Source organism: Carassius auratus, chromosome 46, assembly GCF_003368295.1.
Source record: "Carassius auratus strain Wakin chromosome 46, ASM336829v1, whole genome shotgun sequence".
NCBI classification, from domain to species: domain Eukaryota; kingdom Metazoa; phylum Chordata; class Actinopteri; order Cypriniformes; family Cyprinidae; genus Carassius; species Carassius auratus.
Window position 1 is genome coordinate 11,089,027 of NC_039288.1, and position 24,252 is coordinate 11,113,278.

General features: G+C 37.3%; 1 protein-coding gene and 2 long non-coding RNA genes across 6 annotated transcripts; 1 reads left to right on the top strand and 2 right to left on the bottom strand.

The window, feature by feature from the left end:
- Positions 1 to 5,992: 5,992 nt before the first annotated feature.
- Positions 5,993 to 9,729, bottom strand: LOC113064174 (uncharacterized). Its single transcript, XR_003278783.1, has 4 exons — positions 9,650 to 9,729; positions 9,333 to 9,554; positions 7,827 to 7,977; positions 5,993 to 6,257 (listed from the first exon to the last, which is right to left on the bottom strand). It is a non-coding gene; the product is annotated as an uncharacterized LOC113064174 (long non-coding RNA).
- Positions 9,730 to 9,849: 120 nt separating this feature from the next.
- On the bottom strand, positions 9,850 to 14,151 carry LOC113064173 (uncharacterized). Of its 2 annotated transcripts, XR_003278782.1 has the most exons (7): positions 13,999 to 14,151; positions 13,474 to 13,649; positions 12,899 to 13,078; positions 11,767 to 11,862; positions 10,654 to 10,815; positions 10,269 to 10,401; positions 9,850 to 10,031 (listed from the first exon to the last, which is right to left on the bottom strand). It is a non-coding gene; the product is annotated as an uncharacterized LOC113064173 (long non-coding RNA). The 2 variants fall into 2 exon arrangements; XR_003278781.1 differs by lacking the exon at positions 13,999 to 14,151 and having other exon boundaries at positions 13,474 to 13,926.
- Positions 14,152 to 16,549: 2,398 nt separating this feature from the next.
- On the top strand, positions 16,550 to 23,642 carry LOC113064171 (monocarboxylate transporter 4-like). 3 transcript variants are annotated; one of them, XM_026234788.1, is made up of 5 exons: positions 16,550 to 16,687; positions 20,380 to 20,622; positions 20,807 to 20,950; positions 21,035 to 21,811; positions 22,257 to 22,645. In XM_026234788.1, the coding sequence occupies exons 2-5, from the start codon at positions 20,400 to 20,402 to the stop codon at positions 22,643 to 22,645; spliced, it is 1,533 nt and encodes a 510-aa protein (XP_026090573.1). In that variant the 5' UTR covers positions 16,550 to 16,687; positions 20,380 to 20,399. The 3 variants fall into 3 exon arrangements, with proteins under 3 accessions (XP_026090573.1, XP_026090571.1, XP_026090574.1); XM_026234786.1 differs by lacking the exon at positions 16,550 to 16,687 and adding an exon at positions 17,739 to 17,917; XM_026234789.1 differs by lacking the exon at positions 16,550 to 16,687 and having other exon boundaries at positions 20,400 to 20,622; positions 22,257 to 23,642.
- Positions 23,643 to 24,252: the final 610 nt, after the last annotated feature.

Genomic DNA, 24,252 nt, shown 5'->3' on the forward strand with positions numbered 1-24,252 from the left:
CGTGAGTAGTTTACGTACAAAGTCAATGCAAAGATGCAATCAGACTATGGATCAGACGTTCCTCGAGTGGGTCTAGAGATGGGATGCCCCGCATTTGGCGTGTATGCCCCACAATACTAATCTTGTTGATCGTTATAGCATACGTTTTCTGTAAAGACACGAATCCAAACAACTCACCTGTCGAGTAAAACACAAGCGTCTCTTTCTAGTTTAAGTTTGTCACGAAGCTCTATCCATCTAGAGAATGCAACACCAATATTAATCCTCACTCTTTGTCTCCTCTTGTCCCAAACTCTTCTAGGTTTGTTTGGTTAGCCCATATGCTTACGTTTAGGGGAGCTGTCCTTGTCGACAGAACCAGTGGCAGACGGTAAATGGTAATTATGTTCCATAAATAAGTAACACAATCCACCAATCCCTTGCATAACGTGCAAGAAAAAGTAAATAAGGAACTGCTTGAAGCAAGCTAGTGGTTTGCTGGATGCTAGAGACTACTTCCGCATTTGTCCACGACACTGTTGTCATGTGGTTTCTACATCAGTAAAGGCGGTAACAAAGGAATAACGTCATTGACAGGTGACTGCACTGCCCCGTGTCACTGTTTAGAATGGGAATTTTCTCATGATTTACAAGTAGTTGAAAACAGATAAATTGTTAGTAATCAGCTGGACAAAATCTATAATACTAGCCTAGTGGTTTTTGGATATTTTACTGCAAAAATCTTACAAATTGTACCTTTAAGTTAATTTGTAAAGAATAATATACAGATGAAAAAGTCTAAAAATATTACTATGCAGAGATTCAGTTCAGAAGTCGTAATGCATTTTTTTGTAATTTATGTGAAAAATATGGTAGAAAGTAGTACGTAAAACAAAAAACAGGCTTTCACTGTTCCTTGCACACTCACAACAGAAGCAGGATTTTCAAAGAATAATACATTTAAAGGGGTCATATGATGCAATTTCAAGTATTCCTTTCTCTTTGGAGTGTAACAAGCTGTTTGTGAATAGATAAGATACCTAAAGTTGCAAAGACTAAAGTCTCATACCCAAAGAGATATTCTTTATAAAAGTAAAGATGCATAGTTTAAACACACCCCCACGTCTATAATTGGGTTTATCATTTTTATCACGTCGGGCCAGGACACACATCACAGTATGGTAGGAGGCGTTACATTTCTGTCACCCTTGAGGTATTCGGCCAATCACAATGCACTGGATAGCTGGCCAATCAGCATACACCTTGCTTTTCAGAACGATGAGCTTTGTTAAAATTGATGTGTTTCAGAAAGGCAGAAAAGGTGGAAAATTATGCAGTATGTGGAAAATAATGTGTTTTTTGAACCACATAAACATTTCATTACACAAAATAATGTTATTTTTTAGCAACATCACATGACCCCTTTCATTTTAATTTTTGTTTCTCAATCAAAGCTATTACATAAATATAATGTATATTGTATGGTTTACTTACATATGTAAATGAAGATTTATAAAGAGTTTCTGTCTGTATTCTATCTGATCGTTATTGAGAAGTAATTTTTAAATTTTACCCAAAATGTGATATTCCCAGAGTTATTAGGTCATGTTTTCTCGCCCTTTTTCCAAACCACGACAAATGCCAATCTCCCTTTTCGGCAGAAAGCGATATATCCGCTCAACCACTCGCAACACATTAATGGCGACGCTTTGAATACACAGAGCCGTAGATCAGTGACAAGCTACGCTATATCGCGTTAATTAGATGAATCGCATTCGATTATGAATAAGATATTGTATAGCTTGTCAGTGTTAGTGTTTTTATTAATGCCAATATTGTTAAAACAGCACATAACGCTAATCTACCAAATGAATGTAACATGGCAAAGATGAATGCACTTTTGGAAGTTTAATGTTAGGGAAATGTCATTTTGGAATTTCTGTGGTCTAATGTGATGTTCATGAGGAAATTTTAATTTTACTGTTCCTTTGGCTCAGTGGTAGAGCATTGCGTTAGCAGCGCAAAAGGTCATTGGTTCAATTCCCAGGGAACACACATACTGATAAAAAAAAAATTAAAATGAGTAGCCTGAATGCACTGCAAGTCGCTTTGGATAAAAGCGTCTGCCAAATGCATAAATGTAAATATTATTGCTGTAATTAATTTATAGCATTAAAAAGATGACCCGCTGAATTTATTTTGGAAGCGATGACTGATTAATGTATTTTTAGTCCAATGCCTGTATATAAGATTAGTATTGAGCAAGTTCAGAGGCTGTCATATGTGGATCAACTTACTATGTTGTGTATTTTCATCAGTTTCAAAATGAAAAATAACATTCATAGTGATTCAATGGAATTATTGCATTTTTAGGGGAAAAAAAAGTATCATGGATTTATTGCATTTTGGGATTTTTTTATTTATTTGATTTTAAATAATTTTTAAAACCTGGATTTAAATGTTTAATGATCTAAAGATGCTATGTGACCGTTTGAAACAGAAAATTATGGTTTTCATGCCACATTCTTGGTAAAGAAAACACATTTTTACTCAGTATTTTATGATCAGTAGGAAGTGATGTCAAAGTCCTTTGAAATAACCTGACAGTGTGAAAAGCCATTGAGAGGAAAAGGAACACTTAGCAAAAGTGGACAGCTAAGTCTGAGCGGAGGAATTAGGCCCTCTTTGCCATAGTGACAACCGGAAGGAGTCTTTGCTGGGCCGGTGCTCATATGCATCAGCTTGTCTGTGAACGTGCATGTGTGCAAGTCACCTAAAGTACCATTAAATGCAACAGTACAATATAGACATGTCAAAAAGCAATCAATGATCTGAACACAACATAATGAAGCAGCTATACAGTAGACAGAACTACTAGCACCACAACAGCTATATAGATTGTAGTGAACCAGGCTACACCATCCTGGTTGGGATTACAGTAGTACTAGGAGCAAATTACTATTCTGATTGCTTGACATTTAACTACAAATACAACAACAACATCATGCTTGGCTGAAGCAGATTGAGAAAATAAACGGATTTCCAAATGGACTGTAATCTACCTGACCCAGATCCGAAGCAGCAGTTGTGCTAGTGATGTAGCGGACCGCTCCGATTAACAAGCTCCCATGGTGCAGTGCTGTCACTAGCTGACGACAGTATTACAGTCGTAAAGTCCTTAAAACATCAGCCACACTCTTGCTGCTTAGACCATAAATAAGTACAATGAATTGCAAAAATGATTTGATAGATTAATTAATATTATTTCTGCATTCTGAGTTTTATTAAATAAGAGAGAAGATAGTTAATTTGTGGGAGCCCTTATATGAACACAATACAGTAAACTGAATATATACTTTAATGTATACAGTTAACGAAAGAAAAGAATAAATAAAAAAATAGAAAATTATATACACACATATATATATATATACATATATATATATACATATATACATATATATACATATATATATATATATATATATATATATATATATATATATATATATAAATAATAAATGACTAGGCTGAAACCCTGACAAGTCAATGATGATGTACACTGTAATAGAAACTAGACTACATGATATTCATATGGATAGGCTAACAAAAACTGCCCTAAAAGCATCTCCAATTTGCTCAAGGAGGTTTCACAGAGTGACAAATTCCACAGTGACTCCACAATTCGCCATGATACTTTTCCACATCTCAGCGTATTACATTATTGTTAGGTTTAATATCCATTCGCTACCTTTTCTGTGTATAAACAGAAAGATTCAAAGCATAATGCTATTTCTCTTAGGCAAAAATGCCTCGTAGTGTAATCACACAGAAATAGCGTGAGATGCTGTCATCCCATGCTGCCATTGCAGCCGCCATTCCGCCAACTAAACGTTTACTCACATTAGGTCAAGAGTGCTGGTTACCTTTATTCAGAAGTGAGGAGGAATTCTTCGGTTGAATATTTTTTTTACAGTCTATGGTTGAAATCTACAGTCTATGGTTGAAATTAGTGATGGGAAAATTTGGGACTCATTTTGCGAATCGGTTCTTTTGAACAGGTCCACAAAAGTGATTCTGCAATTATCTTACGTCATGACGTAATTACCCAACATCTTTATCCCGTGCACCGCATTACAAACTAAATTAATTTACTTATCTTGGGTTAAAATAAAATACTGTATGCAAAGTCGAAGCTGAGGCTGTTTCGTGATTCACTGAAAAGACACGACTCACAAGAACAATTCGTTTCGTTTGTGTTATTATTTCTCTTCCCTGCTTGTTACAAAAAAAATTCTCGTTGTTGTTTGTTATGCCTGAAATTTCACCTTTACTACGCCAGTCTACATCTTTTTAAACTACAGATCCAGATCTGGCACGATTAATAAGATGTACGCTTACCTGGATGTGGGTGCAGTTTAACGCGGTGTTACACGCAGATCCTTTGGGATAGAGTCGACTTCTTTATTCCTCTAACGTTAATTCTTTGTCGGCTCCCGGTGCAGACTGAAGGGTTTCGTGATCCCCCCCCCTTTGGCCAAGCCCTAGAAATTACTCTCGCTCTTCTGAGTCCCTGTGTCTATTTCATTTAAATGTCTGACATCCTCGATGGCCACGCCACATGGGCTGACAGTTTGGCTGTGAAGTGCAGTCCAATGAGAGAGGAGGCTGGGCTGTAGACGCAGCCAGTGATGGGCTGATTTTCTACCGCCGCAGAGAGAGAAAGAAAAAAACTTCTATTAAGACCGGGTTACTAGAGTTCATACCGGTATGATCACATGTACAACAGCTAACATTTCTGCTTTTACGGGTATGGGTGAGCAAGTTCAAGTTCAAGTTGACCCGGGTCGTGTGTCTGCGGTTTGCAAACAATGTGAAATTGGGTCAATTTAGCACGCAACACTGGATTTCTATTAAATCTCAGCATCGATATTTTATCTGTCATAATTGTTCATTACCTGTTTACTGTATGAATACTTGTTTAAACATAAGGGAAGGCATCATGTATTACAATTACTGGATATATTTAGCTTTAATTCTAGTCTTTTTAAATATTTATACAATTTCCTAAATACAAATTTAAATAAGCAGAGAAAATCAGTGTGCTTTTTTTGCTGGATAACACAAAAGTGGCACATTAATACGCCATTTGGCTTTTTTATGCTATAGGATCCAATCTAAAATTGAGCAGACATATATGCACTCTATAAATCCGGGGTGGAAAAATACTGAGTACACTGTTTAAAATTATGTTCGTTTAATACATATTGTATTGATGTAACTGTTGGTTAGATGTAGTAGCAGCACATGAATGCAGCACACAGATTGTGTTGTAGCAGGTGTCTATAGGCGGCGCTGTGGAGCTCTGGAAACACGTGAGAGACACAGGGGATGAAATTTTGACGGTTTCCAGTGGAAAGGAATTCACCAATCAGTGAGCGGAGGTGTGTAGAACCACCCAATCACGATGAATGCAAGGGTGTTGCTAGGAGATAGGGTGATGTCAGGACAATGTTGTGGGAGGAGTGGAATCCTACACCTGCTGAGGCTGTGATGTCATCATGAGGGAGGGGCTGGACAGCGCTGGGTTACTGCAGTTCAATTTACAAGAGACTCAACACAGAATGTGAAATGTAATTTTATCAATCCCATTATAAAAATATAAATTTCACGCATATTCTGTATGAATTCTGTAAAGGGAAAATCGAACCAAATGTTCGTGTGCCTTTTTAAATGTTTACTGAGAAATTGAAACTACATTATCTGTAAACCAGAGCAGCTATTATCATAGGTGCTGCTTATTATTATAAAAGGCTCACATGTCTATTGGTCAAATTATGCAATAATTTATTAGAACATTTACAAAAGGTACAGATATATATATATAAAAAATCTTGCATGATGCAAAGGGAACAAATAAAAATGTGTCACTTCAAATTAGACAGTTCTTTAAAATTTTTGTTGTTGTAATTAAAAAAATGTCTCTTATTTCCAGCAGGATGTGTCTTTTTTTTAGCAGGTGCAAATGTATTATGACTTTGTTTCTTCTTTTCCCAGAGTGATGCTTTCATACCCTCCACACTGACCAGTGGAGCAAGAAGCTGATTAATATCTGTGTGTCCTCCGTTTGCTGTAGCCACTCTTCCTGAGAGCACAAAATGATGAGGGTATATATCCTCGTTTTAAAATTGTAAATCCCATGTAATGTGGTGGCTTCATGTCAGTACAGTATCACACAGTCCCTAAAGGCATCTTTATTGTGATCTTGAAAAAAGCACCTATAAGAATGTAAATGAGAAATTAGATCACTTTGTCTGGATCGATTAAGTTATTTTAGGAGCTTGAGTTCTGCAAGTGGACGTCGCTTGATTGTGCCATCCGAAAATTATCTATATATATAAACTAAATAAAAAATTCTAACTACCTTTCTAATGTTTTTGTATTCTATTTTTCTTTTAAATTATTATACAATTATAAAAAACCTCTAACACTAGCTTGCTCTTTTCTTTTTCTATTCTATCTGTTTTCTTTTTATATATTATATTATTTATAAACCCTTGCTACATATACTGTTTATGCTAACTGAGACTTGTTATAGCACTTATATATCATTGCTCTTTTGTTGTTTTTGATCGCTTCCATTGTCCTCACTCGTAAGTCGCTTTGGATAAAAGTGCCTGCTAAATGACTATATATAAATGTAAAACACTGTATATGACTTAAATACACCTTTGTATAATAAATTACTTTTAATTGAAAATAATAAATGTTCTGTTTTTGGTGGTGCTTAAAGTAATAAAAAGTGGTGTACCCTTTTAGGAAAAGGCAAGGCAGGTTTGAAAACATTTTTAGTACATTTAATGATTAATGGAGCGTGTAAATCAATCAAGAAAAGACCAATACAAAGATCACATTCCTAAGAATTTGTGTTTTAAATGTGTGTGTTTAAAATTAAATGTCCTATTTGTCATTGACCCAAATAGAGGTCAACGGCACTTGCAATCAGATATTAGCATCTTTAATCTTTAATCAAAACTCTTTACCTGTGCATGTGACTGATGCTGAAATGCTCTCTAAGTAAACATAATTTGATATTTGGACTAAATGATGTACTATGAATAAACACTGACACTGAACCTTCGGTTGCATTATCGCAGAGTTGACATTTCAAGGACCTGTTTCAATGCCAATGTTTTCAAATGATGCAATTTTTAGTCAAGTGGACTTAGTTTTTAATTTATTGAAGACATTTTGCCACTCCTCTAAATGGCTTCATCACCTGTCTGATGAAACAGATGTACCATCATGAAAGTTATTGTAAGAAATACAAAGTCCAAAGAGAACTACAAATATTACAAAATTTGCCTACATAGACTATTCTCATTCAAAATCAACCTGTCAGAATGGATCTTTATTTCATGCCAGTATAATATAATGTCTATTGAAGATACAAGAATAAAATTTGGCCTAAAAAAATTAAATGGCTCTATGGTCCAATCAGCATTATGAAGATAGATACATTTAATTTGGCCTTGAGTCCAATCTTGCATCTCTGTCGTGATTCCCCCAATATACAAAGCAATTCTGATCAAATCTGATCCTTTGTCTTGACAAATCAAGTTACGAAATTTCATATTTTGCATTTCTGTCTATAAATGATATGAAGTTTAGTATTGAGAGAACTACGAAGGAAGTTGCTTGATCATCTTTTAAGCTTACTGATTTAGTATATTCTTGCAGTTAAATGTCTTAAGTCTGGCTGTATAGGAGACGCATTACAACACTTCTGTGATTAAATATAAATGCTCTAAAGACTGAAGGGACTCATTTATGACTTTTCTGCTCACCTTTGTCTTAACTGTAACTTGAAGAAAACACAGAGGAACTTGAACCTCGATCCAGCATCTACCACACGTTCTGTAGGGAATCATCAGTGCCTTCAGATGACAACAGACAGTGGGATGACCCGGCTAGTCGTACTGGAGCTTCAGATTGGTTCTGCAGAGGAGAGTTTTCTTTACTGCCCACACACTTGAGGATGGAACTTAAACAATGAAACAAAAGACTCACACTGTTTATAACCAATGTTCAAAATGTGGGATCAGTAAGATCTTATGCACCAAGGCTGCATTTGTTTAATCATAAATAAAGTGAAAATTCTGATTGGAGGCTCCCATGGGTTTACGGTTCTGTGTTTGTCTGAACTCTCACTCTCAGAGAACTGGGGACAGACTAGAATTGTCATCTTTATTATTCTGATCTCTTTGTGCATCTTGTAGCTCTAAGAATGAGAATCAAAATTAATGTATTGAAATTTCATGCTAGCGGGACCATAATGAACCTGACAAGGGAGTGATCGCTGACCTTTGCCATGCTCCAGTGGCCTTGACAAAGAATAGCATTGCATAAACGCGATGTCTGAAATATCACATCAGTACATATACAGGGGCCAAACGGATTAGTATGATGAAATGTATTCTCAGTATCAATACAGAGAGCATGCTTTGTCTGAACAAAGTCTCTCTCATGCAGGAGTCACCTGAGTGGATAGCTTGTACTATAAATGTTCCAGGGTAAATAAGCGGCTCTCTGATTGCGCCCCATGCTCAGATTGAGAGGGGTCTTTTTCCCCCCCAGACTGTGCACTAGGTCAGTTGGTTTGAGAATGACTTTTGAGTGCTGTGGCACTAAGAAAAACTACATTTTGCTAGTAAAGTCAACAAACAATTACAAAGAAACAACAATAAACACATTGAAATTCTGGTAAAACATACTTGAATAATTTTGATTTATTTACACCTTATTTAAAAGCTTTAGATGGCACATTTTGGAGAGAAAAACAGGTCAATTTCACATAAAGGTGATTGTTTGCATCCCTTATGTTCATATTTCCATAACTTAAATTCCATTTGTCTGTAATTGAACAGGATATAACAAACTGAGGAAATATTTGGAAGTGTTGATATTCAGCAATGATTTGCCAGTGAATGACTTCTCAATGAGTTGTATAACCAATTTGAAACAAGACAAAACACACAAAGCATGGAGAATTTCCAGGACAAATAAGCTTAGGGCTCTCTGTTGAGAATCAAAGCAAGGCTTCTTTAATCCCTTGGTAAAAACATGGATCAGTCTATTGTGATGGGGCAATGGCATAAAAATGAGTGGTGAATTATGGTTGTTAACCCCATGTGCCCTTTTCACCAAGTAAAAGAATAGATTTCCTTATATCCCTCTTGAGCCAGAGAACATTCCTTATATAATTTAAAACATTTGGAAATTGAACATTTCCAGTTCCTTCTTGATGAAAATACAACTGAAACCAATTGTAATGCTTAAAAAGCAAGACTAACCCTCTAGTCCTGCTTCTATCAACTGTGCCCGGAGCCTGTTGCCCATTTCAATGAGTTGCCATTTGTCCTGACTGAGGCTGGTGATCAATAGTGAAGCCTGTTTGAGCTTTTACTGAAGCGTAGCAACATGACCCAGAGCGCCTCATCTGGCTGAGCTCTGCAGCAACCACAGCTGCTGTCTAGGGACAAGTTTCCTCCGGATATGCATTCTAAAACATACTTCTGATAAGAGACAATTGATGTCAGTAATATGTAAGTGGCACAGTAATGACATATAATACACATTACTAGATTTGCTCATAAGTATTATTAGATACCTGATTTGTTTGTATTCCTGATTATGTACAAGGGGCTCTCTCCTGCTTGCGAGGTCAACCTTCAGTGCTGAAACCTAGCCACATATATACTGTAGTTAAATAAAGACATGAAATTATATTAATCTATGTCTCTTTAAGGCAGAAAGATCATGCCTTTATTTGCATTTAGTAAAATTCTTTATATTTAAAACTTGCCTGGTTGCCAAGTGCCACACTCTCCAGGTTGTGGAGCAAACTGCTTTTTTGTTACTCTTTATCCTCTCATCTCACTTCATTCAACTCCAGCTCTTTGCTTAAGCCTTGCTTCTTCAGCTGCTGCTGCCCTCTTGTGATTTTCCAGCTCCAGTCGTAAACTCCCATTCTCCATGTATTTTGAGTGACACTGGTATGTATTCAACTTTCCCTCTAACTCATCATGAAATGCCAGAAGAGCATACTTATTAGAAAAAAAGCATCAGGGATTGCACATCATGTAAACTTGCTCTGCGCTAACTGGTGTGTGTGTGTGTGTTAGCTATTTAAATTTTTTTAGCTGTTAATATTTTCCATCTAAACAAGAATTACATAATATTATACCTTTTAATTATTAGATGCCTGGGACAGGGACTAAAATCATTACCTGCTGGCTAAGCTGTTCCACAGAAGACTCCCAATGAGCCAGCCTCACTTCCTGTTTCTTTAGAGCAGCGATAAAGGCTACTTTCTCCACTCGCAGCCCACCTGCAGACACTCTTCTTTAGAACACTGTGCTCCTACCAAAATCAGAGTGAGGCACAAAAACCTACGTTTTTTAAATCAATATCACCAATCCACAGTATTACACAACAAGTTTTAATTTTGAATCACCTATGGCTTTTACAAAGAAGAAGACAGTTATATTACCCAGAATATTCTTTTTAAAAACAAGTAGGGGGATAAATGCAGAAATTTCTGAAAGTGTTGAAAATATCTCAGAAAAAAGTAATAAAATATACATTTAAGTTTCTTTTAAGACTCTCTTGTACCTGCAGTGCTGGGCTCTGGATTTATGGTCTGACTCTTAGCTATAGACATCTGCTGGCTCAGGTTCTCCATCTTTTTCCTCATTTGAGCCACCACTGCTCTTAGAGCACTGTTTTGCTGCTAGAGTCTCTTGATTTCTTCTGATGGGAAACTACTGCAGATACCTGCAGATGAAGTTCACACAGTTTTTTGTTATGTAAGAAAGAAATCTAACAATAAATTATTGTATAAGCCAATTAGCAACCACTAGATGGAGGCAAGAGATTGTGGCATTCTGACACACTTTTAAAGATCTGAATTAGTCAACAAGCTATTACAGGACAGATCACACACCACAAACATAATAATATGTTTGCTATTAAGATAGGTATTACTTTATGGTCAGACTCTTGTTGCCGGAAAAAAAATGCCGGCTGGCAATTTAAAGTGCTGATATATAAGCTAATTTATATTGTGCATAATATATGGATACCTGGTGTTATGGAATGGAACCACTGATCTATATATATTCTCTATTATAGATCAGTGGATGGAACCTTTCCTTGGACATAATGTTCATTCTATGAGCGGCCAAGCATCTTCTGCTGATGTGCTGTTTAAAGTCTCGTAAATGTTTCATTCTAAATTACATACCAAACAGCTGGCAAGGCCAATATAAACAGCGTAATGTGACATATATCTTCAGAATAGCTGTAATAGCATTGCACCAAGTGGAGTTCATCTATAATTCTAATTAATGAATGGAAGAGCAGGTCTTCGATGAAATAAATGATGTGGATGTTGACCATGTCTGCTGTTTTATATAAATAGTAGGCCTAATTAAAGATTCATTTTGTAAGCAACTAGACTGACAATCCATAAAGAGCAAGTTAGGGTCAGATGATTCACTTCATTTGCTGTGTGACTCCTACTATTCAGACAGTTTGGCATCTCCTACTATTCATGAGTTTGGCATGGCCAGAGAACTGCTGGACGAGACACCCACCAGATCATTAGCTGTCATCATACCACTTGTGTCTGTTTTACTAAAGTACATTCTAAATGGTAACAGGTTCCTTCACAGTATTACATTTCAGTCTGAATGGTGTAACAGAGAAAGCTGTGTGTGGTCTAACCTGAATTCCTGTTAGTGCCGGTTTGGTTCCACGTAATGCCTGATCTCGCTCTGTGTCCTGTAACTCTCGCTTCTTCTCTCTCAGCTCAGCAGTAATCTTAGGGCACATACCAAAATATAAATCATTACGTCCTTCTACAGGACAACCTTATGAATAAGATCAAGTGCAGAAGCTTGTGGGAAACACTAACTGATTAGAAAATACAGGCCACAAATATAGTTCATAAAATAAATGTTTGCTAAATATAAACTAAAGGTTACATTTTAATTTTCTTTCTTCATGAAATTATTTTATTATTAATTATTTAATTTATTAGCTACAGGACATATTCTGTGGTCAAATGATGTTGGAAAGATCATCTTTATGAGCTGAACACACACGAAAGCCATTACAAAGTCACAATTATGGGTGGGAAACTAAGAACGTTCTTTGAGCCCAGAGGATCCTAATTGGGGATGTGTCAGTGAATAAACATGCTGAATGCAATGGATGCAGCACCTAAACTGACAACAATACATTTGTTGAAATTAATGATTTTTTTTTTTTATTTATAAACTGTGTTCCTGTGGCTCAAGTGGAAGAGCATTGCATTAGCAGTGCAAGCTTGTTGGTTCAATTCCCAGGGAACACATGTTAGGTAAAACTGTTAGCCTGAATGCACTGTAAGTCGCTTTGGATAAAAGCGTCTGCTAAATGCATAAATGTAAATGTAAAACAATCTAATTTGCATGTACAAATAAACCAGTATTGTATAATTAGGATGGAATAAATAGCAAATAGCGATTCAATCTACAGCACTTTCATAAATAAAGTTTATCTTTAAAAACACTGATTAATTAACACTGTTAAAAGTAATCTTAGATTTTTATATTGATATACATTTTATAGTGTACATTATAATTACAATGTGTTTAAGTATTCATTCATTTATTTTGAACAGAGTAGTACAGGATTTGATATCAGACATTCATTGGCTAATATGGACATTTATTGGTCAAACAAAGAAATAAATAAATAAATGAATGTATCCACCAGAATTTGTATACTGGTGCTTCCACAGTACAATGCAGTTAAACAATTTAAATGTTGTGTAAAAGGTATGCAATTATTATTTTCCTGTGACCCCCCTCACCTTCCTATATCCTCTTTACACCTTTCCAGCCCTGCTCTCACTTTGGCTTCTCTCTCTCCCCTGCAGAATGCAGCTCTGTATCCATGGCAACATTTTCTTTGAAGATCTGTGTGATGTAAGTATCCCAGCCAGATCCAGTTGTTTTCAGTATCAAATAAGAGAATCAAATCTAAAGCGGATCTGGATACAGTTGTGGTAACAAACACAAGTTAAGGCTCTCGACTGAGTAGAGATAAGTCTTACAGCAGCCATGTCGTCTGTCTTAATCTGTGCATCTCATATATACAAATTATGATTGTTAAATTATAAGCACAGAAAACTTAGGAGCACTCAGAAAGGCATGGTCAGAGACACCGACACATTTCCTCTCAATGAGGAACACTAATTTAGTCATCAGCAGGAGTCTCATAATGCATCTCCCTTCCATATACACAAACGGACCATTTCAAATTTCATGAAAAATGTAAATCTGTTAGCTAAGAATATGTTCTCCAAACAGCAGAAGTATTTCTTGGAAAGTAAAAATTAACCATAGAACTTTTCTGTGAATATTAATTTCGATATTGTGTTCTTACTCTTGTATCTGCAGGCCTCAGTGATGAAGGTCATCCATATAGCTCTTTTCTCGCCTCTCCTGTTCCAGAATCATCATGTCCAGTTGGGCTTGCAATTCTGAAATCTCTTGGAGTTCCCTGGCATAAGCCTCTCTCATGAGAACCAACGCATCCTCTTTCTCCCCAGCTCTGCATGTCTGCATATATCAATTTTCAAAACATCCAAAGCAAGACCAGCAAGACATGCTGACCTACGAGTAATCTGAGCTATGCATATTAAAAAGAGAGGTTCATGACCTCAACTGTTTTTCATTCGTCATTAGGATCTAAAAATATTCATGCCATTTTCATGTACTGTATCTTTATGTGTAACAAACTGGATTTAACAGGGGTATTACTTAATTCCTGCTGTAGGCTTCTTGCTCTTTGTTTTATAATTGTTCTCCATTTGTTTAAGTTTGTCTTCAAACTCTTTTATCCTGTAGAACAGTAATCATGATCTTCTTCCAAAATTCAAAAATAAATGCTTTTTAGCACACAATTTACCAGTTTATCTGGAGTCTTCCATTGCAGTGATGTTAAGTCACCAATCTCTGCACTGGATCTTTTTTTGAGCCTGCTGTAGTTCTTCAGAGGCCTGCAGGGCTTCAGTGGCCTGACTGTAAGCTTTGGCGTGGACCTCCAGCTCTTAGCTCAATACCTTTTTTCTGGACGATTTAAAATTATTAATAAACGAAAAAATTATCCATGCAGAAGATCACTCATACCAGAGTTATAATACTGCCAAACGTATACCAGAACATTACATCTATATGTGCTCTCTAACAGCTTCTACTGCTCTAGAAAGGCTTTCCAAACTAGGTTGGAACTTGGCTGTGGGAATGTGCTTTCTGATGAGTTCAGGCACTGACATTTAGGTAATGGGGCCTAGGTCCTGGTCAGCATTCCAATACTTCATTCATGTCGACACTTCAATTTATCAACATACAGTACTTTCGGTCATGTAGTGTCTAAAGCAATGGTTCGTAACCAGGAGGCAAAGCTGACAACCACTGGTCTAAATGGGCCAGACTTCCAATTTAAAGTTTAGAATAGGTTTGATGTGGTATTGGTCTTACTTTGAGTTCATGTGAGAGAAGAATCACACTGTTTATTCCATCCCGCTTTCTCATGTCACTGTCAAAATCTGCCATCATTTCATGTTTGCAATTTATAAGATTCACCGTATTTAATTGATATGATTTAAACTAATGCAGACAAAAAGAGATTTACATAACACTTGTATGCCTGTGCTTAAACAACACTCAAATGTCAAAAGTCAAGCGACAACAACACCGAAGACTGAGCAATAATCTATTTTTGAAATGACCTACACCTTAAATAGCTTTCGTTCACCTACATTATCGGTGATCCTTCACAGCCTTATCATTTTACTTTACAGACTGAGTGAGGTGAGGATTGTTTTAGCGATTATTTGACATAGCTCAATGACTAAGAACTCCTGCCAGCTGGAATCCCTTTAGGTCAGTGGTTTTACTTTAAATAACACACAATGTCCTGGCATTAATCCCAGGACATCCACTTTGTGGACTCATTTTTAGACTAGAAACAGCATCATAACTGAACATATCCAAGACAAATAAGATATTACAGCCTTAGATTTTGTAACTTAAATTTAGGAATGGGCTATAATAGATGTCTAGTCATTTAATCAAGTCAATGTATTTTTTTTATTCTGTGGCTGTGAAGTGAAGTGTGTTACAGCCACCTATGTGCAGACAGACGTCTTTAGCCATTACAGTACATCTTGCAGTGTTTTGAAATGTCCTGTGCCGCAGGCATTGTAACATATCTAGTTAAATATAGTCCAACTTATTTAAACATACGACCTCCTGTGTTTTTGAACACAACATTTGTGTCCTATAAATCTTGCGGGTTGCACCATACCTGTTTCTGCAATGCTAGCTCACCCTAGGACTCTCGAATTCACCGCTGGAGATCCCGTTTCAATGTTTCATTCTCCTCCCTGAGTTTCTGCATCTCATTTTCCATCATGCTAAAAAGCCAGAACAAATGTCATCAAAATTCCACAAAAAGCTAGTTTAAATCAGTGTGGATGACCAAACACAGATGATCCTGAGAAACAAAGCCATAACTGGATTTTTTCAAATTTGACTCTACGCTCGACTCCCCTCCTCTGATATGGCACTTCTATGTCCTCCTTCTATCTGCTCCTCCAGGGCATGCTGAAGTCTTTGTCCCCCTCCTCCAACACATGTAGATTATACTTGAAGTAATCTCGCAAGCATAGGAAATGCTCCCTCTGGGTGGACAGCTCTGATGTGGCTTCATTTAGAGCGGTCTCATTGTCGATTCTGTAAAGCCTGAAGTTCTTTCCATTCTTTACAAGACAATTGGGCTCTAGCTCCACAGCTTCCTGCATGTTTACAAAGCAGATCACAACAGGACACTGAAACATTTGTTACCTGTTAAGACAATCTGTAGACACAAGAAGTGATTACAAAGTGCTCATCAGAACAAGTTTATAATTAAACATGCTAAATGAAACCCTACACATCATATAAAGCCATAAATTGGTTAAAAAGGCATCTGATAATGGCGTGTATTTTAAGTTATATCCTTCGTGATCCGATAAAAAAACCCCAAAAGTGTAATAAAAGTGTCCTTTTATTACTGAACTGTCATAGAGGCTGGGCAAAGATTTTAGCGATAGCTCATATAAAAAAAAAGAATTATAACTTCATAAATACAAGCTATTTCAAATAATTTCAACAGAATTACAACTATTTCATTAAATAAAATTGTTTCTCACTTTCACGTGTATATCAGCCCAAGAATTAACGAAGAGCCTAGTATTATTAGTAGAGCCTAGTAAATTGTTAGCTTTGCACAGCGAATATTGTTTTACTTTACGTCTTTGTCAAGTTCAGATGACCGGAACTGTGTAAAAGTCAAAGTCCACATCAGCTGCTCCAGAAGGAAGTTGCTGAATAGGTCTAAAATAGTTTGCATTTAACGTTTAGGTTAGCTAAGCTAATTAGCTAAGGCATAGCAGGAGTTGACTTTGGTTCTAGCTCGGTCACATCAACTATCCATATTGCTATGGTAACTGTGGGCGTCTGCAGCAACATCAGTTTCTATGGCTTGCCTGAAGAATGAGTTCTTTTTTATGTTACAACTGAGCGGCATTTGCTTACTTCGAAAGCCGGAAATTGTGAGTTAACTTCTGATTTATCTCTAGTTATTGCATTACTATCATTTCCCGCATCACTATAGCATCTTAAAGTTATAAAACGTTTCCGAGACCTGTGTTTGAAAATAAGTATGAAGTAAATATGGATTCATAAATAAGAAATAGAAAATTATTTGTTATTTTGCATTGTATTTTTGGTTACGTAAGTTACGTAACGTTATAGCTACTAGTACTAAAAGTTTCCGGCAAAGTTCTACAAAGGACGTGTTACCCAACAGACTCTGGCACATCTTTCAGGTTTAAGTATATGTACCTCCCTGCCAGAAGTGTAAGACAAGCTGAAACTAAGTTTTCACAAAGTCTAAACCTGTGATATTTTTTTCCCCCTGCGGCTTACAAAACTGTACAAAAGTGAGGAAAACAATGCGGGAACACCTGAAATAAGACACCCGATTCACGTGGGTTCTACCTGCAGGGTTCTACCTGCCTGCTGTCACGCTCTACCTTGTATTTGTACTTGGTGTATAAATGATTCATTTTCTATCACTTATTTATAAGAATGCAGCGTGTAAATAATTTCTTAGTCTTATTAAGATGGATGTTAAAACTTACTGAGGAAACAAAATGTTCTTCTATTCAGTTTTTGTAATATCTGCCATTCTGCCTTTATGTTTTACACTCATTCACTACTCAGAGCTCTTTACAACCAACAGCTGGCTATAGCCAACCACAATCACTGTAGGCTATCTAAAGACGTGTTTAGAGTTGTTGATAAATTACTGAATTACAAGGAAGTGTCAACGCCCTGTTTAGCAACTCTTCAGTTTTACCTTAGTCACTATGATGTGGGGGGAAATGCGAAAATATTATTATTATTATTATTTTCAGCACCCAGCTAAGCTAATGAGAAACAAAATATATGTTTCATATATGTTCTTATGAATCCCCTGAGCACATGGTTTGAATAGGAACAAGAGAGAAGAGAGCTGTGTGTAAACGCACGTAGTGCCCTCATAAGAGACACAGCCGCTTCATTGGCTGCGCGTCGGTGTTGTTCAAGTTTGTCACCGGTGACCATAGAACAGGCTACAGCCAGATCAGCACAGCACCACCCACAGTCAGCTGAGCGGATCTCATTCAATGCCTCTTCAAAAGATGTGTGCCGTGCAGACGTGATTGTCCTTGTTCTTGTCCTTGTCCCAGGAGGGTATCATCAGGGTATCAAAACCTTAATAGTAGAGCATCGTTAAGGTAGGACTGATTCCTTTAAATATGTCAACATGATTGGGTGATTATTTTGCATGCTACGCGTGCATGCGTCGTAGGGATAGGGATGCTGAATGCCGGTGAGCTGCTGCGTAGATTGAATTATGGAAAGTGACAGGAATATTCTTTTGTCAATTTAACGTTGAAAATACAAACCGTGTTACAGAATAGAAACATTTCTAATTAAGTGCAGGCTTTATGTCGTGAATAATTCATGTACCGATACAGTTGTCATATTTGATACTAGACTGATACAGTGTGATCGTCGAGTTGTTGTGGCTATTATAGTGCTACAGTTGTTTATATGAGAGCATTACACTTGAGGATGGCATATTTGTGGCAGTGCCAGCGCTATTGGTGGAGGAGAGAGAGTATAAAAGTCACGTTTAGCACGTAGACCACAAAGCGCCGGTGCATTAGATGATTTTGATGCAAATTATAGGACATAGAATTACATAATAATTAATGTAATCATGAAGTGTACTAATTTTACAGTTACTTAAAGGGGAGTCGATTATTTTGAACAGTTCACCTATGTGACGTATTCAAATCTGTGATGTTGTCAGCGTAGTGCGCAGCATCCTGAAATGAACCAACATGCGCAATCAGCCTGTTTCTGTGGTTACCACCTCAAGTATATAATATATAATAATGAGTGAATCATCTGTGTTTATTAATAACTGACCTGTGTAGAGTATTATGTGGGGAGGGGGGTATATATAATGAAGGTATGTGTAATGTGTATATAATCCTGTCTTAATTCCCTTAATTCCCTTCTCAGATTTAACCTTATCACTATATCCAATACCATTCTGAACTATAATCATAAAAAACATACCGATTTTTATATAGGATAAACATTGAGTAGATGTTTGAAAATCCAAAATAAATAAATAAACCCATAATCTTCTTGTCATTGCAGTGCGACTGACGTTTTCACTAATTAGTATGGACATGACAATATAAGCATCCATAATTAACAACCAGCCAATCCTAGCTGTGACCTGTTTCAGAGAAACAATTCAGTGGCCTTTCTAAAATGAATCATAACCCTGCATAACACACATCGTTTGAATCCCAAATCCATATTTTGTATAAAAATCACATGGCGAAATATCAGGGTCTTCGGCTGGTAGGTAGAGGTGTGCCCCTCAGCTCCCACCCCTTGCTTGCCCCTATATGAGGTAAGGTTATATGTGGGGGGTTTCGAACAGTAAGAGATAATCAGTTTTAACAGACCTTAGGCAAGGTAGGTTGAACATGCATTGGTTGCATGACTTTCTCTTAACCTAATGTAGCTCTTCTACAGTTACTGTGTAACATGTTGAACAAGACCTTTTCCTATTTTCCTTGCATGCAACTAATAGTAAGTTCTTAAAATGTAAATGTTTTGTAAGGCATATAAATACACTCTTATGAAAATACCTATAAAGATGGCTTAAGTTGTCTTGTGCTGTTTTAGTGTTAATAGTTAAGTGGTTTAAGTGCTTTACATTTAAAAAAAAGTTTTTTTGTTGTATGCCATATAGTTGTTTTTTGTATCCAGGTGAATAAGTTTCAGAGTCCACATATTGATTAAAACAATGTCTACAGTGAACCAGGTGTCCATTAGCTTGTCTTAAATGAGGATGTATGGACATTCATTGACCAGTCTCTTTAGTTTTTGAGTCATGGAGCGGTCTTGCCCTTTAAAAAGGTCAAAATAGGAAGGCTGAGCATTCATGGCTTTTTATAGCAGCGTGTGCTAGTTGTCACATTATCTACACATTGTTCAAATCAAGTTGTGGTGCGGGTGTGTTTTTATTTATTTTTTCCTAAATGTGTAGAAATGAGAAAAACAAACTCACAATCAAGATGACAAATGTCTTCAGGAAGTTGGGTAGCCATCAACAGCTGTCTGGAAGCTCTTCCTGTTGAGAGACATTGGAAAGGGCGCAATAGTTCAGTCATTTCATAGTAGGTTACAGAAGTGTTTGCTAATCCTGGTCCTGGAGCACCCCCACATTACACATTTTGGATTCCTTCCAGATCTATTGGCCATGATTCAACTCATCAGGTCGTCAGTTGAGTGCTCATGAGCTGAATTAGGTGTATAAAATAAGGGACATGGAAAATACAGAGCTGGCAGTCTCCCAGGAATCAGGATTGGGAAACATAATTAACTGTGATCTAAAATAAAAACTGCCTATCTGCGGTTTCTTAAAAGTTGTTACTTGGTTGTACTGTGTGCCAGTCAAACGGAATAAATCTTGCTATACTTATAAACTATACTTATATACTTAATAAACAAGCTACTTGAGGCATGATTTCGTCTGTTTAGTACTAATTATCCTTAAACAACAGTATTTTTTATTTTTATATTGTTGTGACCAATCAGCATTTTAACTTTCCTGTTAACGTAAGCAGTAGCACCATTATATGAGACTGTTTCTTTTCTTTTTTTGCAGCTGAGATCTAAAAAGGCATCATGGGAGGAGCGGTTGTAGACACTGGTGACTGTGGGGTCAAGGCACCTGATGGAGGATGGGGTTGGGCTGTCCTCTTTGGCTGCTTCGTTATTACAGGCTTCTCCTACGCCTTTCCCAAAGCGGTTAGCGTCTTTTTCAAAGAACTTATCCGGGAGTTTGGAGTGGGCTACAGTGACACTGCTTGGATCTCCTCCATACTTCTTGCAATGCTTTATGGCACAGGTACAGATGTCCACTGTCAGCGGGGATGGATGAGAATTTTTGTAGATAAGTTGGTTTTCAAAATGCAGGTCCACAAGAAGTTTCTAGTTGGTTTGTGGAGCACTTTGACATTTTGGAAGGACAAAAAAATGTCATGTCTTGGAATTTATGATTCTGCATGCTTATAGTAGTTTGCTTATTGCAGGGCCCATATGCAGCATCCTAGTGAACCGGTTTGGGTGTCGCCCTGTGATGATGGTCGGGGGACTTTTTGCCTCGCTGGGCATGATTTTAGCATCATTTGCAACTAACATCATCCACATCTATATTTGCACAGGAGTCATAACAGGTGAGTAATGTTTTGTAATTGCTTATGAAATTCTGTTGTACTTAACTTCAATGTACTTATATTTTCAAATATAATGTACTCCAGGTTTGGGTCTTGCTCTGAACTTTCAGCCATCCCTCATCATGCTGAACAGATATTTCAGTGAGAAAAGGCCCTTGGCCAATGGGTTAGCTGCAGCTGGAAGTCCCGTGGCTCTGTGCTGTTTGTCTCCTCTTGGTCAGGTTCTTCAATACAACTATGGTTGGCGTGGAGGCTTTCTCATCCTTGGAGGCATTCTACTGAATTGCTGTGCATGTGGTGCCCTCATGAGACCCTTGACAGCACCGAAAAAAACAAGCGAGGTGGAAGAAAAGGAGAAGGAAACCAAACCCAAACCAAAGCCCAAGCTTCTTGACTTTACCGTTTTTAAAGATTGTGGCTTTTTGATTTACACGGTGGCTGCGGCCATCATGGTGTTAGGTCTTTTTGTGCCTCCTGTGTTTGTGGTAAGCTATGCCAAGGAACTGGGCAATGAGGACACCAAGTCTTCCTTGCTGCTCACCATACTAGGGTTCGTTGATATGTTCGCCAGACCAACATGTGGTGTCATCGCTGGGCTCAAGTGGGTTCGGCCAAGATGTGTTTACCTCTTAAGTTTTGCTATGATCTTCAATGGTACCACCGATCTTATCGGCTCCATGTCCAAAGACTATCCATCTCTCGTGGTGTTCTGCATCTTCTTCGGTATCTCCTATGGCATGGTTGGAGCCTTGCAGTTCGAAGTGTTGATGGCCATTGTGGGGACAAAGAAGTTTTCCAGTGCCATCGGCTTGGTGCTGTTGGTTGAAGCCTTTGCTGTGTTGTTGGGACCACCTGGTGCAGGTCAGTACTGCAGTTTTTATGTTCTGTGGTTTCTTTGCTGTTAAAGAAGTCATAAGACACACAGTGAAACAAATAAAACATTTACATGACCAAAGTATGTCCTCTAGACTTGCAGATTACCCACCAAAGAAAACCACATTGTCTTTGCAAATGGTCAAAAACAAACAAAAAATATATATTATTGGAATGCAGGTTGCCCTTTGTGTATCTTACAAGTACCTTTGTTTTGTGTTGTAAGGGCCTTCTATTTTTATTCCATATGGTTCTTTCTTATTTGGATTTAGTTCCCCAAACACTGAACAAATGGACTGTTATAGCTGTCCCAACAATAACAGTTGCAGCTCATACATAATTGATATGTTAGCCCTGGTGACCTGTCAGGACCATCACCACCAATTGGCTGATCCATGTGGGACATTTCATATGTTCTCGTTTCATTTCACAGGTCTACTTCTGGACGTCACAAAGAACTACATGTACGTCTTCCTGCTGGCCGGGTGTGAGGTGTTCCTCTCGGCCCTTGTGCTTGGAATCTGTAACATGCTCTTCATCAAAAGGAAGCCTGAACAGCCTGACCCTCCAGCCAAGATGGAGATGGCCATTATCGACGCAGAGATGGAGGAGCTCAACAAAGCACCAAAGAATGAACAAGACCGCAGAGGAGGTCAAAATGGGAAGAAGCAAGCCGTTGAGCAGGAAGCAATGGAAAAGTCTGATAGTAAAATAGTTGAAGAGCCTGAAAGCATAGGGGTGGACTCAATAGAGCTGGAGAACTCTTCCAAAAATGTGACTGAACCAAATGGTGTGGTTGTAGAACCTGAATCCTCTCTGTAAGATACTAGAACAATAGACATGACAGAGCTTCTCTTGTAGGACTACTGGACATGCGTTTGATGTTGTAGTGTATGCTTCACGTATCGCACTTTAAATGTGGTTGCAAAGGACTGCTTTCAGACCTGCTCAGTTAAGATTCAGACATTTTTAGGCAGACCACCACTTTGTATGTTAGCAGATATGCCAAGATGTGTTCTCAAATTTGCATTACAAAAAAATTCTATTTATACAGTGGCACCAGATAACACTCGGCTAGTAAACGCTCCACATCAGAGCAGGTCACCAGCATTATACTGAATATTACCAGCTTGCTTCTTTGTGGCATTCAGTGTTTGCTAATGTGGGTTGTTGGTTCATAGTACCTTTTATCATCCACTGTAACATTTTTAACTGTTACTGGGAGAGCACAGGCTTGTAATAAAGTCCTGCATTTCAGACAAATGGAACCAGATTAATCTGAATAACATACAAATGAGGATCCTAGATCCTAATCTTTTTAAATTGAAAACATTCTTGAGGAATGTAGAGAGTTCAGACATGCTTGTTTTTGTGGAACAGTCCACTCCAAATATTGGAGGACAAAGCGGTTACATTTTAATTTTTTTTTTGCTATTTTGTTAATTTCAACCTTCTTGTTTAGATTCTGTATTTATATTTACGTTTTTTCATATTTGTATTTTATTCATCTAAATGTCTTGACCAACTGCATCAGTCAGGAGAGGACCACAGATTGTACTTGTGATATGTTGGTAACGGATTTAAAAAATATATTTTTTTTTTGAAAACCAAATCGTACTGCAGTATTTATGAAAATGTTTGTGTGGATAAAACCCTTTAAATGTTACCTTGTTTTTTCTTTCACCAGCAGTTTGAGTAGGGACCCTCTTCTGCTACGTTCTTAAGACACTTAAGCTATTTTTGGTTGTGCCTTAAGTCTTGTAGCCATGCAGAATTTGTGAAATACATTTTAGAAATAAATACATCTTCACTCTCCACTGAACCTTGACTCATTTTTATGGCATTGCAGTGGTTTCACAATATTTATAAAATATATGTATATCTCTGAACAATGAGTTCTACTATCTATTTTTAACTTAAATCCAACACAATTCAATCAGCTATTTAACTGGTGTGCAATACAAAATGATGCATTAAATTAGTGAACTCAATTGTTTGAAATCACGGTAGCTAATAATATAAAAGTTAGGCAGTGAAAACTAAATGACCAGACTGTTTACTCCTACAAGACACAGTTCAGATCCTATTAGAACAGGATTTGTGCAGTATTTTCAGTCCAGATGGTGTCCATCTGTAAATGTACCTAAACTAGCATCCTTAATATCTACCCTACTTTAAAGTTCAGATCTAAACTTGCTTTAACAATAAAGTGAACGTAAAATGTTAAGATAAAGAATAAACAAATTATCAGTGGCATAGTTAAGGAAGAGTAGATAAAGTACTCAAATAAGCAGAGCAAGATATTGCATATTGTATGCTGACAGTCCAAAATGTTTTGGATGTTTTGGTGCAACTATGCAATCAGATGCATACAAGACAAAAATAGATTACAGATGCATGCATGAGAAGAGCAGGAAAAATAGAAAGAC